This window comes from Thunnus maccoyii, chromosome 7, assembly GCF_910596095.1.
Source record: "Thunnus maccoyii chromosome 7, fThuMac1.1, whole genome shotgun sequence".
Classification (NCBI taxonomy): Eukaryota; Metazoa; Chordata; class Actinopteri; order Scombriformes; family Scombridae; genus Thunnus; species Thunnus maccoyii.
In genome coordinates, this window is record NC_056539.1 from 19,170,986 (window position 1) to 19,186,352 (window position 15,367).

Here is a 15,367-nt window from a genome sequence, read left to right on the forward strand (position 1 = left end):
TTGTTTTATGGCATATTTCTAGTTTACAGCTCCACTAAAATTATTTTTTAACCATGAAAACATAAAAGTGAGAGAGAGTGTGAGTTTTTTTGTTTTGGTTTGAGGAAAAAAATCATATACAGTATGTACTAGAAAGTAAACAAAATAAACATCTGTCGGAATGAGCAGAAAATTAGAAAAAGTATGGAAAATCAAAAAAAATATGAGTGTGGACTTTTGTTGGATGTGGTCATTGTTTTCACAACATGCAGCTACTTAAAGGAACAATCTATATTACATGAGGATGTAAAAGAAAGAACTGAAACCTGCTATTCTTCCCAAATACATGTGCAATACTGGACAGCTGCATTTTCAATGTTACTATGTTTTATGATGCTGGTAAAAGAAAACATTAGTTATGTTTGTGAATACAACAAAAAGGGGGTTCAGTTTTGAATTGTAATCAGATGAGAAACATGAAAAAATGCTTTTTATTATCAAGCCAAACTCTTCATTTGCACATGCGAGTGTGTGTAGTCGCAGCTACACATTGTAGAAAGACTTCAAAAAGTATAGAAATTACACTCTAGTCAGACTTTGAAGCAGCTACATTACAGTTTATGAACACGCCGTCAAAATTTCTCCCCGACATTGCTGCTGAGGATTGTCATGACGTGTGTTGTTGAGAAGTTTCTTTATGCCCACACACGCCGGTTGATCCACAGAGCTCACAAACAGCAGGGATGATTCATGTCTGCTATCTAAGCTGGTCATTGTGGCGTTTCTCAGTCAAGAGCCGAGTTGTTGTTGCACAAAGGCTTTTGGCACGCAGAAGCTAGCTGATGGCGAAATACTTTGTGCCTTGTTTTGTGTTTGTGTATAGATGCAGGTTACGTACGACACTTATCTGGATTTAAGGATGCTATGTTTAACGTCATGACCCCACTGTGACAGTCTGACAGCTAATTTTGGCATTGCCGAATGTATCAAATGTGACCTCAGGGTATATTTTAGGAAATGAGGCTCTGGTTGAGATGATTGTTAGCATTTGCCTCACACCATAAAGTTTGAAGATGACTTTTAACGGTGAACACACTCTTTCTTGGTTAAAAAATTAATCTAATGTCAGAAAAAATCTTACATTTTTTTACGCTTATAGAACATGACTTTTTAAGGGACGTTACACTTCTTAAGCATGTCAGTGTCAGTTTAAGGAATAACACTTGTACCATGCCTGCGCTATCAGGATTGCTCACAGTGGACTATGGATGCATGTATCTCTAAAAGGGGTACACTACTAGTATTTCACTACCAAAGTGAATGCGTTCCCTTCTGTCAGTTTAGGTGATCTAAACTGGGTCATCCAGTGTGCAAGCAATTTAAAAATGATTACAGGACTTGGCTGTTAACTGCTAAACTGCTAGGATGAACTGTCTAATCACTGTGGTAAGAAAAAAAAAAGCAGTTACATCACATCGTGTATTGAGTGTATTACATGTACTGTATATTTATTTATGCCTATTGTGAGTAATGTGTCACCTCAGTCCACACAAACAGCAAGGATTATGGCATACAGTCATGTTGATCTGTGAGTGTGTGTGTGTGTGCATATTAGTCTTATATAAGATTATGTGTTATGAAAGCTGAGAAAAGGCTTAGTCTCTTTGTCTCCCACTCTCTGTCTTAATTTCACATCGAATCTCTGTCTTATTTTTCACCTCTGCTCTCCCTGCTGCTGTCTAGCCGTGTGCCATGCAGACAGACATGCTGCCCTACTCCCTGAGGGCCAAACTCAATCCGTCCAGCACATCTCCCGTACCTCGCCTATGTCTGTGTCTGGTCAGGCAGCTAGTTGTTTCAGACAACAGCTCTGATTTGCAGCAAGTTTTTAACGTAAAAATATATATGGACATTATCACAAATTATGGCTTCAATAGAGAATGATTTCCCATCCTCCAAAGTGGAGATGCTGAAGGTTTGCCTTGTTGGCCAAACTTGTACTCTGCAGCTGTCTTGATATTTTTGGGATGCACTCACTCTTTGTTTGAAGCCATTTAGATTTCTAGGTATCACTTTCTTTCCCCCACCACATCCTTCCTTTTTACTAGCACTATTTGCACCTTCTTTGATTCTTAGTAAATCCAAATGAATGCATAAATCAACCTCTTTGAACATACCGTGTCTCCGTCTGTTATTTGCACAATCCTTTCATAAATTTACACACAATAAGGATAGAGGCTCATCTTTACAAAAACTCATGCAAATTAAAAGGCACAAGCCTTAGTGCATCTTTAAGTAGTAATTTTCCAACAAAAAGTGATATGTAATAAGTGATTTGTTGATGTAGAGCGGGGGTGTTTTTAGTATTATGAAGTAAACTCACTTCAAATGTTGTAGTCTTGCACTAGTACAGCTGTATAACGCCTGGAGAAACCTCTGGCATCACAAGGCAGCACAAAACTGTTGTGGAGGATTCCCCACAGGGTACGAGGCTTCAAACAGAGCCTCCCCTGTTTCCACTTACAAAACCGGGGCTGTGTACAGTCGCCTCAGGGTCTCAAAGCACGGCCACTGCGAGCCTCTGCACACCCACAGTACGCAACAGTTATGCTTTGTTTAATTTCTGACATGTACAGTTTTGTAGTTTGATGTTGAACATTTTTTCAACAACATTTATGGGAACTTTTGCTTTTATTAGACACTCAAGGTTGAGAGAAAGAGTAAAAGAGGCCCTGAGCTACACACAGTGTAGACACAATTCAGGGTTGTGAGATTTTATTTAGGCACGGCAATGGCCAAGAATCGACACCCAGCTTAAAATAACTGTGTTCCCTTTTTGTAGCCACATTTTGGACGTGCCATTTGGGTTTCAGGCTTTTTGTTTTTACTTCATTTTTTTGTGCCCACTTTCAACTCCACAATTATAGGTTGATGTGTAGAGACAGACTGAGAAGAGATGCTTGAGTTTCCTATGGAAAGTCTTTGTGGTTTGTATGGCGCAGCAAGAGGCAATGAGGACCGGGTTTGAATAGTGGTAAAGTCCCTGAAAACACCCATGTTTTCCTTCTTAAAATATGTGAAAATAAAGATTAAATATGTAAAGTAAGATGTTTGGGATTTAGAAAAGTGGCCCAAGGAGCCATCTTCAAATTATTATCAGTTTACAATCACATAAGACAAAGAAAAACAGCAAATCCTCACAAAAGTGAAGCTGGAACTGGAAAATGTTTGTAATTTTTGCTTGATCTTTATCAAAATATTTGTCGATTAATTTTCTGTCAAGTAGACTGATGATTTGATTAATTGTTTTGTCTCTAAAATATTCCTTTATGCATAACATAGAAGTCTGTTTGTCCAGACGTCACAAAATAATTGTTTTAGTAGACTTCTATAGTGTTGTCTCTATGTCTAATACTGCTTCTAAACATTTCAGACTAGCTTAAAGATTTTGCTGCTATAGAACCAACAGAATGGATTTGGACTATCAGTTGGTAAATGCCAGATTCTACACAAATCATAATTCACTCAGGTCCTAATTGAAATCTAGATACAAGAACTTGAATGAAGTTGTTTGTTCATCTGAGAGTTTTTTGTGAGAGGATAAAGGAGGAAGGAAACAGTCCTCCACATGACATGCTGAGCAAAAGGCACATGAGGTGGTTGCATGCTGGAAGCTGGTACCCTACGTATATATCGTGTATATATCTTCAAGTAGCATGAGCTACCTGTGACTGTGAGGTTACTCTCTGGGTACCACGTCCGTCTACTTTCCAGAAACGTGCAGGTTAGGTGAACTGAAGACTCAAAATTGTCCATATGTTATAGTAGAGTAGAGTACATGTGTTATCCCTGGGATAGACTGGGGACTTGTCAAAGGCGTACCCTCTCTTGCAATGTTAGCTGTAATGGGCTCCAGCCTCTTCTATCCTGCATAAGATATACAGGTATAAATAATGGTTGGATGGATGGATGACATTTTCATGTTCTGCACCCACATGGGCACACATAAGGTCTAGAGATACCAATTTGAAAAAAAGATCTCATTCCTGGGGATGCATATGAGCAGCTATATGTTATTGGTTCACTATTGAATGGTACCGCTCTCAATACTGCATAGTTGGAGGTAACAGTTGAGTAATAGAGATATTACTACTAATCTGTAGGCAGTAAAATTGTTAGGGGATTCCTAAAAACCCTGTGAAGTCCCCTAGAGGTCTCTGAACCTTTTTTTTTGCTCTAAGCCAAAGGTATTAAAAGCTGATTCTAGTGGCCAAAAGGTCATTTACAGATTGTCTGAGACAATTTGTCTCCAATTCTAAACAAGTCCAACTAATATTACACAGAATACATATGTGATGTGTGCTCCCCTTGTATGAAATAACACACATTGATCATGCTTTGGGTTTCAGCAAATAATACAGGAAATGGTCAGCATCTGTGTCAGAATCTAAGAGGTGAAATGTTGACACTGAGGGGTTTTTTTGTCTCATCAATGTTTTGTCATAGAGATGAAGGACTAATGTGATTGTCTAATGCACCAACATGAGTCATTTGTCTTGTGTCTAGTTCTGGTAAATGTACAGTAATGGCATGCATATAAAGGGGGTATGAACCCGTTATCACTGCCTCACAGGATATAGTGATGATTTCTATTCCCATCAGTGTCTATATGAGTTGGTGTATGTTAATAGTAATGGAAATGAGTTTGTGTATAATTTATTTACTCTGTCTTCTCGTTAACGACAAAGTTTCAGGCCTAACTTGCTCAATTTCCCCACCCACATTTTCTCAGCTAGTGACCCAGAACAAACCCACATTTTTTACATTTAGACTGCAGCCGCCCCGGTTCACTGGCATTCCTATCCAGGTTGAGTGCAGTAATGGGATAAGCTTCAGTAAGAAGGTTAAGGGTTTCTGCCACAGCACCCTGGTAATAAATTTAATAAAGATTGTAATTATGGAATAATAATGTAATGATAAAAGGTGCAGGGTATAGAGATGAAAACACATCTATCTGTCTGTGAGGAAGCTCTATAACTTCACATGCTTCCTGTTGTGATCATAGACACGGTGTGTTGTGGAGTGGTGTGGTGTGGAGTGGGGTGGGGGTGGGGGGTTGAGGCTGTTGTGGCAGGTTTAAGTGGGGAATCTAAACATCGATGAGTCTGAGTGCAGAGTCACACAGGCTTTAATCTGCTTACAGGGAGCCCCAGTCAGGCTAGAGCAAGTTATTAATTCCTATGTTTTTCCTTTGCTGAACCCAGCAGCCAAATCTGCAAACAAGCCCTATAGAGAGATTTTCACTGACAGGATTAAGTGTGATTACTGCAATAATTTTGGAATAGTCCACCAGAGAAATCCCTTTTTTCTCTCTCTTGAATTCTGCAACAACAGAAAATCCCTCTGTGTTTGAATGAGTTCAAATATCTGCTAACACCCATGCATGACAACAGGTGCAAGTTCAGACACTAACCAAGCCTTTCTGAACATTAAAGAACATACCCCGCCGGGTGGTTATCAGCCGATTGAGCCAGTTTATGGGCTTCACACTGGAGGCTTCAGGTTTCCATTACCATTTGGGTCACTTTTACTACAATTACATGTACTTGTGATATTGTAAGGCACTTTTGATCAAATAATCCTCCATATAGTCTTTCCCCTACTCTATTTAACTTGCCACCCTTAAACTATGCAAGTTAAAATGCTTCTCTATTTCAGCGTCACACGCTTGATGAATGATTTCCCCTCATTTGCTGTCTAGACTTTGACATCTTAACATAAAATACCCAAAGACTAATGCAATAGTGGGAATTTCTTTTGGTATTGTTACAACACAAAAAAATGTCCGGAAGGCGATTATGTACTGTCCTGTGGACAATACACTGTCAAGCATTGTCCTTTGTCCTTGATGTTGTTTTCAGAAAAACTTAAAGTTTACATAGAAGCATGAATTCTTCCCAGCACACACAAACAACATGAATTCATATTCACAGTAAAGGAGGAACTACAGGATAATGAACAGAAAAATATTGTCACATAATAATGCTTCATGTCACAGTTTGCGTTCATGCAGCTGTAGCTCAGAATCTGGTAGAACAGTGGAATTGTATGACCTTTTAGTTTGTAAGTATTGTAGAGCTGCAACGATTAGTCGATTAATCAATTAGTTGCCATCTACTACATTGATCTTCAGCTATTTTGATAATCGATTGATCATTTTGAGTTTTTCTTTTTTTTTTTTTTTTAGAAAAAAAGTCAAAACTTTCTGATTTCAGCTTTTTGAAATGTGAATATTTTCTGGTTTCTTTAGTCTTCTATGATTGTAAACTGAATATCTTTGGTTTGTGCACTGCTGGTCGGGACAAAAGACATGTGAGGACGTCGTCTTTGGCTTTGGGAAACAGTGATTGTCATTTTTCACCATTTCCTAACATTTTATAGACCAAACTACTAATCAATTTATCAAGAACATAAAAGACAGATTTATCAATAATGAAAATAATTGAAAGCTGCATCACTACAATCTTGTGGTGTCGCACAGACAGCATTTCATCCATGTCTTCTTTCAGGCCACGTTTTCAGGACCCCCCTCCCTCCTTCCTCAGTTATTTCCTGTTTTTCACCCTGCTCTCTTCTCCGCATTCTCTCTCTCTCTCTCACTCTGCAGTGCTGGCAGGTGTTTGTCTTTTAGATCCTTTTTCGCCTGACAGAGGGCGCTCTTGTCCCTGCTTTCAAAGTCAGTAGGAATGTGAGGCAGTGGCACAGTGATGTCATGGAGCAGTAAAAGGCAGGGCTGCACTTGGAGGAGGCACCCAGAGGTGACGATGGCAAGGGTGGCGGGTGATTCCTCACATCCTTCTCCTTCCTGATGTATGCACTGTTTAACCTTTCACATGCCAAATGTTGAACCCACAACTAGGCAGTGAATTTAGTCAGCAACTTTGTCTCCCCTGTTGTGGGGCGGTAGTGCATCCTGACAAATATGATGTGTCACTGTGGTTATTTCCCATATGTGGCTGTCAGTGTGGCAGCCAATAAGATACGGTGACAGAAAATCAGTTTGCTGCTAGCTGACACCAGCCGTGTGTGTGTGTGTGTGTGTGTGTGTGTGTGTGTGTGTGTGTGTGTGTGTGTGTGTGTGTGTGTGTGTGTGTGAGACAGAAAGTGCTGACTCTCCTTGATATACAGACTGGGTTTTTTTTAAAGCGTTGGCTTTAAGAGAGAGAGTCCCACAGCAGTCCACACTTCCTGTCTACCACCCTGCCTCTGACACACACACACACACACACACACACACACACACACAGTGGTGTTAGTTACACTTGAATATGGGCAGCAGCAGTTCAGAAATGTATATCACATCAGGTCCCTCCCTCCTCATCTCTTGTCTCTTCTCCTTTCTTCATCTCTTCATCATTTCTCTGCACTGGTTATTCTATCCTCTTTTCTCACCCTGTGTCTGCTTCTCTTTGCCTTTCTATTTTTGTCTCACTCATCAGTGTTTTTGCCCTTTTGTCTGTTTTCCAGTGGGTTTCTAAATTCTCCTTGCCTCCATATTTGTGCCTTTTGCAGTTTCCGCTTTTGTTCTGTTTCCCTTTATCACTCTGTCAGCCTCTCTGTCTAACTCTCTCTCTCTCTCCTCACTATCTCTCTTTCATCAGTCACTTCAAAAGCTGTTGGAAATGGGACTAAGACAGGAAGCAAAAGAGAGAGAGAGAGAGAGAGAGAGGAAAATGAAGGACCAGACTAAGACCTTGACACACTGGGAACAACAGCATCCTTGAAAGCTACTAGACTCTGTAATATATGCAAAAACGTAAAAGCATATACACTTGTAGTCATACACACAGGGAAGGATACACACACACATAGCTTTTTGTGTCAGTAATATTCTTCATTCCAGTGCAAAATTTTGTATTCATTATGCATGCATTACCATGTTAAATTTATGTTAGATTTGCCAGTGTTACATCTGAAGCCCCAGCAAAACTCCCTTTCGGCATCTTGTTCTCGTTTGTTTTTCATCTGTGGTTGTGATGAGTGTTGTTAATTTGGGAGCAGTATAAAGGTTGAAACAACGCAACTACACGATAAACAAGGATTTAATAAAAACGGTTCCAAGAATCATAAAAAAAACATCAGATAATAAAGCTTTACAATCTCCAAGAGGAATGTAAGACTCAAGTTTGAGGGCAGTTTGCAGTTCATTCCATTTAAAAGGTGCAAAGTACCTGAAACCAGTTCTGCCAACATTAGTGCAAACATGAGGGATATCTAAGGTTAAGTAGTGACAGGACTGTGTAATATAGTTAATGAGAGAAGAGATGTGAGGTAGTTTGGAAGCTTTATAGATGAATAACATGAGATGGTTATTTCTTCTTGTCTGTTAGGAAGTCCATTCAACCGTGTGATACAGAGAACAATGATGAGTACGAAATTTGTCATTTGTGATAAAGCGTAATGCACTATGACACACAGGGTTTAACTGCTGAAGTGTTGATGGGGCAGCATGATAATACAGAATATCTCCATAGTCAAGGACAGACATGAAGGTTGACTGCACAATAGTTTTACGGTTGGAAGAAGACAGACAACCTTTACCTCTATACGAGAAGCCTAGTTTGATTTTTAATTTTTGATACAAATGTTGATCATGAATCTTGAATGATAGTCTGCTGCCAAGCAAAATTCCCAAGTATTTGTATGACTCAGCAAGAGTAATATTGGTGCTATTTAAAGTTTTAATGGCAGGATAGCCAGAGACACTGGTGGAGGTGGAGTATACCATGTACTTTGTCTTTTCTGAATTTAAAACTAGTCTGTGATTAAGGAGTGATAACTGGAAAGCATTAAAGGCAGACTGAAGATGAGTCAGGGCGTGGGCTGGGGTGAAGCCTGGGGCATGTAAAATTGATCATCTACAAAGAAACGGACATTGAAGTATTGATTATGAAGAATTATGTTATTTATGTATAATGTAAACAGCAATGGACCAAGGATAGACCCCTGAGGCACTCCATTTCTGATGGTAACAGGGCTTTACTGAGAACCATCAGCAACAACAGTCTGAGTTCTCTCTGTTAGAGTGGAAAAATTAAGTGTGACTTCATCTAGACCTATGGACTGTAGTTTGTGGGGTAGGTTTTTATGATTGACGATATCAGATGCTTTTGAGAGGTCAACGAAGAGAACAGCGTTAGTGTTAGTGTTAGCGCAGTGTTATCAATGACTGAAACTGCAGCTGTTATCGCCCGGGTAATATTATTATTACCTGGGCAAAAACCAGACCATTGTGGCTGTTGTAAGTTTAGTGAATCAATAAAGGCGCACAGTTGTAAATTGACCAATGATTCTAGGATTTTTGCTAAGAAATGAAGTTTAGATATTGGACGGTAGAGATTGAAGACATCATCACTTTTGTGTAAGGCACTTTTCCACAAAGCTGGAATCATGCCTGTTAAAAAGGTTTGGTTAAAAATATGTACTAAATGTGGACAGATTCAGGGGGCACTTAGATGAAGAGGATATGGGTCAAGATTATATGCACCAGTGCTTTTGATAGATGCTGCTGCTCTCAGACTCTGGGTCAGGGAGCTGACACTGGGTCCTGGGGTGTTACTTAGGCCCACTGAGCAAACAGAGAACAGAACAAGTCTTGTTCTTCAGTGCTGATACATGTCACTTGCTGTCATTTTTCATGTAGCAATGAGCCAACTATCATTTATCAAAGTGTGATTTTGAAAATATTTTTCAGCAACTTGCTTACACACAGTCCCGCAATGGTCAACATACATCATATTGAAGACTGATTATTCAAATCTAGTGTAGACAATTCAAGTCCATTTTATTTGTATAGCCTAATATAAACAAATCACAAATTTGCCTTGGTGGGCTTTACAATCTGTACAGTAATACAACATCCTCTATCCGCAGACCTTCAATTTACATAAGGAAAAACTCACTAAAAAAAACCTTTTAACAGGGAAAAATGGAAGAAACCTCAGGAAGAGCAACACAGGAGGGATCCCAGAAAGGACAGACGTGCAGTAGATGTTGTGTGTACAGAATAGTCCAAGAAAGCAAAATTACAGACAAACAGGAAGACAAAATTATAGATGGGTTGATAACATACATGACACGACCAGCGGTACCTCAGAAAGTGAGCTAATGACCATTAAAACCACTTTGAATCTGCAGACATTTGCCTTTTAAACAAAAACTAAAACTTGCTCCCGTGTAGCTTTTTATTTATTAACATTAGAGGACACAAGCTCGGATGCAGGAATGAGTGAAACTGAATGACTGTGAAGCAAGGTTATTTTATTTTTGATCAAAAAACTATTTAAAGTCAGTCATCAAATGCCTCTGGAAAACACACAATCCAGCCTGTAAAATGTTCTTAGTTTGTCAACCAAAGACTTCGGGCTGTTCTTTATACAAATAGTATAATACATGTAACCTGTTAGATAGAAGCGTTGGATATATCATTTTAAAAAACGACTCCTCAGTTCTCTCAACTACCGGTGGGACTTCTAAGGGAAAATGTGCCGTGAGTTAGATGTGTATCACCATACCACAAGCATGATTGTTTGATATCATGTCTGATGATGTCATCCCCACAGGGTTTCCTGATTGGCGCACGACCAGAGAATGCTTGCGAGCCCATCGAGCCCCCTCCGAGGGACAACCTGACAGGCGCCTTCATCGTCCTCATCAAGCGCTTTGACTGCAACTTTGACATCAAGGTACAATGATTCACACTGGTCGGTGTGTTTGTCTGTCTGTCAGCTGAAATGTAGAATGTGTCTCTAGTTTGCAGAGGTGGAAGTCCTTCCTTAATTAATCACACCTAACTCTAACTCTAACCATCTCTAGTCTTATCCTAAAGTCTTATCCCATCTCAAATCTTTCATCTCCCATCCTATCTCTCCCATAAGTTTATTTTTTTGGAAACTGTAAACACTGTTTTAGTGCTTTGCAACACCTGGAAGTAATCAAAAACTATTTATTTCAGCAGCTGTTAATTCATAAGGGAAAACTGCCAAAACTATAACAGCTTGTGCGTGGCAGACTGACGTATGTTGCCTCATAATACACATCAGTACTTTGCGTTTCAGGGTCGGTTTCTCTGAAGCTAGATCAGCTGGTTGGGACACAAAAACAGGAAGAGGCCATTTCCCTAAACACAATTTCCTGTGTGAGCATCTATCCCACCACTGCCTCCTGTCTTTTCTTTATCCTCCCACTGCTACTGTGGACGTGTGGAGTCAAACCTCTCTGTTTGCCTAATAAGTCAGCGAAGCAGCTGAAAGATGGCGAGACCTGATCTCCATTAGTCAAGCGAGGCATCAGGGCCACGTGCAAGGCAGAGAGGGTGATGAAGACACCCTCTCCTGTGTTACACTGGAGAGGAAGAGATAGATGCTGACAGAGGAAGATCAAAGAGAGGTAGAGAAGAATGAAAGTCATGGTTTTTCTGTAAAACTCAGTTAACCTATGCAAAGTCACCCACACTGATAATAAATTAACCCAGGATTTGAGCTGAACTGGGTCAGCTGACAGTGGCACATTGTATTTTAATTTGCATACAAGTGAGGTATAGAAAATTTCTTTACCAGTTTCAGTGCCTCTGCCAGTTTCCCAGTAAAAAATGAAATACTAAACATGACAACAAATGTTTGGGGTATATCATTTAAGGACTTATGAGGCCTCTGATACATTTCTTGGTATCTCATTTCAAGATATTTGCTGTCAAGCAAGCTTTTACAGAACCTGCAGACATCCTGAAATTGTTGCCAGATAGTTTAAGGTTCCCCCGTGATGAGAAAAACTTCAAATTTGCTGCCTGAACACTTGATAAATTTGGCAGTAGAGTTGGCAGTAAGTGAATTACTGAGTTTCATTATTAATACAGAACCCTCTGCTGATTCCCAAGGATGATTTGTAGCAGAGGTTGAATGATTCAAAGTGAAGTTTCCTCCTGTTTATTTCTCTTTTGGCTTCGAGAAGAGAAGTAAAATGTCCAAATAGTAGATCTGTTCCTGAACACATCTCATGTTTTTAATGGATTCAGAGCAAAATAGAGGGAAGAAGAATAGAAAGGAGAGAGAAGGGGTGAGGTAGAGGGGGGGAAGAGAGCTAGGATTAAGAGAGTGAGAGCAGGTCTGAGTAATGGGGTGAAAGACAGGAAAGCATTCAGCGTCTTGGCATCTTTCTGTCTACGTCTTTCCATCTCTCAGTCTCTTACTGTTTTACTTTTCAGTCTTACTTTTCCCCCTGTACCTTCCTCGTGTTCATTCACTCTCACACTCCCTGTTCTTCTCTCTCATTCAATCTATTTTATTCGCCGTCTTTCTCCGTCTCTCAGCCAGTCTCTCCTCCACACTCTTCTTTTTATTTTTTTTATTTTTTTTGCTCTATTGTAACTCTGGAGCAGCCTTACAGCCTTATATGGCCTCACTGCATCACACACACACACACACACATGCACACACACAGAGACACATACACAGAAACATGTTGACAGACAGGGCAGTGAGGTGTTCCATGGACTAGAGTGTAACCAGACTCCACATAACTGTGTGTCAGCCTGACACGCACAATATATACACAAAACACACACACACACACACACCAATCTCTCTGATCCATGTCAGATTTGCCATTTAACCTCCTGCAACCCTTTAAAGGAGCAGCTTTGACTTGTTAAAGTTTACTCACTTTTATTTGTTGCTGAGCTCTGGTGGCGCTCATTCTTCAGTTTGTCCCAAAGAAAATATTTCTCACCCAGACAGAGTGTTTTACTTTCAAAGTACATTCTGATATTCAGGCCAAATTTAATTTGTTTAGTCAGTTATTGAGTAAAAAAAATGCCAAAAATGTGTGTGTTTTCTATCATCATAAACTGAATCTTCGGGTGTTTTAGCTGCTGGTTAGACAAACACTCGGCTTTGAGCTCCTCGGATAGGAATTTGTAATTATTTTCAAGTTGCTCTGTGTCTGCTGTAGACGTTTCACTGCTCATTCAAATTAAGGCAAATATTTCCTTAAGGGCCTGTTGACGATGCTACTTGTCCGCCCACCTCTTCTTCATCTATGCTCCTCTGCGTGTGTCATCTTTTGGCTTCCCTGTGACATGTAAACACGCTCTGGTCTCACACCATCTGCTCTTATGAGAAAGGTGATTTCAAGGTCAGCTGTTGTGAGGCAACAACTTTTTAACTTCTTTTTGAACAAACTGCAGCTGATTTACTGTTTTTGTAAAAACTGAAATTTCTGAATCATGGATTTCTTGATATTTCTTACCAATAGATGTATTGCAAGAGGTAGATATTGTTTAATAAGATGAAAGTTAAAAGGTTTACACATCTATGTCTTTTTGACTCGTCTCGTTCTGGTGACTTATGTCTCGTTCACTGGCTTGTCCTGTAGACTTTACACTGGGATGATGTCACACAGAAAAAAATATATTTTCTGGCCTTTGGGAAAGTTTCATAAATATTAAATCTTCACTGGTTTAATAATTCATAATATAACTGGTAATAGCTGAGCGTGTTTGCTGTTTGAGGTTTCTGTCAACCGCTTTACAGATCTTTCTCTTATAATGGTGGTCGAAAGGGGAAATACTTTTTTTGTTGTTGTTGCAGTACCGCAGGTGGCCACTGGGACAAATTGGCAGCATGGCTGACTTGCGGCTTCTGTATCCAGCTCTTTTAATATCCATGTCTTTACTTATGTTCTAACTTCTCATCAGAACTCATGAAGATGAAGGGAAAAAACTAGTAAATAAGGCAGAGTTTAAGGTTTTTATGACAATAAACTAGTAGGCTGGAAACTAGACCCTAGCTGGTGTGTGTGTGTGTGTGTGTGTGTGTGTGTGTGTGTGTGTGTGTGTGCGCGCGTGGAGGCTGTCTTTCTCTTTTGTTCTTTATTTCTATATCTCCTTTCCAATCTCTGCTTTTTCCCCTCCCTTCAGCACCCTGTGTCACTGACTCCCTTTATTTCCTCTCCTCTGTCTCCCTTAGGGTTGCTCTCTCTCCCCCCACACACACAGACACACACACACACACAGACACACACACACACACACATATATAACTTTAGGGGTATTTACATAGACTTACATTCATTTCCTGGGGACTTACCCTAACCCTAACCATAACCACTTCTTGCCTAAACCTAAACCTAAACCTAACCCTAACCCTAACCACTGACCCAAAATTCTGCGTTCCACCAATTGGGGACACGGCTTTTGTCTCTAATTGCACAAGCTGTCCCCAATTAACTAGTCTTTAGTCTGGTGTGTTTTCCTGAAAGTGACTTAAGTCAAGCCCCCTCCCCCCTACACACACACACACAGTCTGTCTGTGAGGTCTGGAGGTCAGACTGTATGACTTTAGCCTCTGGCTTACTGATTGCTCATATCTACAGACATCATCACATGTACACACACATATACAGTTCTTTCTGTCTCTCACACACGCACACACACACACACACACATACAGCTGCAGCTGCCCCTTCCTCTGCCTCTCTCTTTCCCTTTAGCAGTCTTTGTTCAGTTATTTTTTTTCCCTCTTACTGTTGTCTCTCTTTCTCTCTGTCTGTCACACAAACACACACACAATTTGTCTCTTGCATTCAGTGGTCTACCTCTCTTTCACACACACACACACACACACACACTCCCTCCCTTCTAGCCAAGCTCAGTTCCCTCTAGAAGCTGCAGGGGAAACAAAGGAATAATAGATTCCATCTTGACTGAGTCGAGGCGCTTGTCTGTGTGTGTGTGTGTGTGTGTGTGTGTGTGTGTGTGTGTGGCGCGCAGGGGTGTCACCCCCAACATGCTCGCCGTTTCATTCCATTGCCCCCCCCCCCCCCCCCTTAACTCCGTCCGTCTGTAGCCTCCTCTAGGATAGCATTTAGCATCCAGTGAGCAAGAGCAGAGAGTTTTAATGGATCTGTGGCCGTAATGGGCAATAAAACGGACGCTCACCCACACTTAACCCTCTGTCAAGTGTTAGCGCCTCCAACCGTGGAGTGTGTGTGTGTGTGTGTGTGTGTGTGTGAGAGGGAGAGAGTGTGTATGTGAGCTCAGTATGATAAGCCATGACAGAAAGGAGGTCGAGTGTCGAGAGAGAGTGTTAGAGATGGGGAGGGCTGACTCGGATCAAGTCAAAGGGGTGTTAACGGGCACACTCGCTTTGTGTGTGTGTTTGTGTGTCCGACAGAGACAGGAAAATAATAATAAATAACATTACATTTAATTTGTACCCACACTTTTCATTCATAGTGAAACTCAAAGTGCTACAGTAGAGTCAAGGGTCTGTGCAGCAGAGAAGAAAGCTCGCTCCCCCATGGTGTGGAACTCAGTACCGGGGGCCCGCAG

The 15,367-nt window shown here is 40.6% G+C and overlaps 1 protein-coding gene across 1 annotated transcript in view; it reads left to right on the forward strand.

Annotated features, from left to right (window-relative positions):
- rnf13 (ring finger protein 13) overlaps nucleotides 1-15,367 on the forward strand; it is a 43,260-nt gene that overhangs the window by 4,507 nt on the left and 23,386 nt on the right. Inside the window, exon 4 of the mRNA XM_042416077.1 lies at nucleotides 10,602-10,724. Coding sequence (XP_042272011.1) covers nucleotides 10,602-10,724 — 123 coding nt within the window. The remainder of the gene's footprint in view (nucleotides 1-10,601; nucleotides 10,725-15,367) is intronic.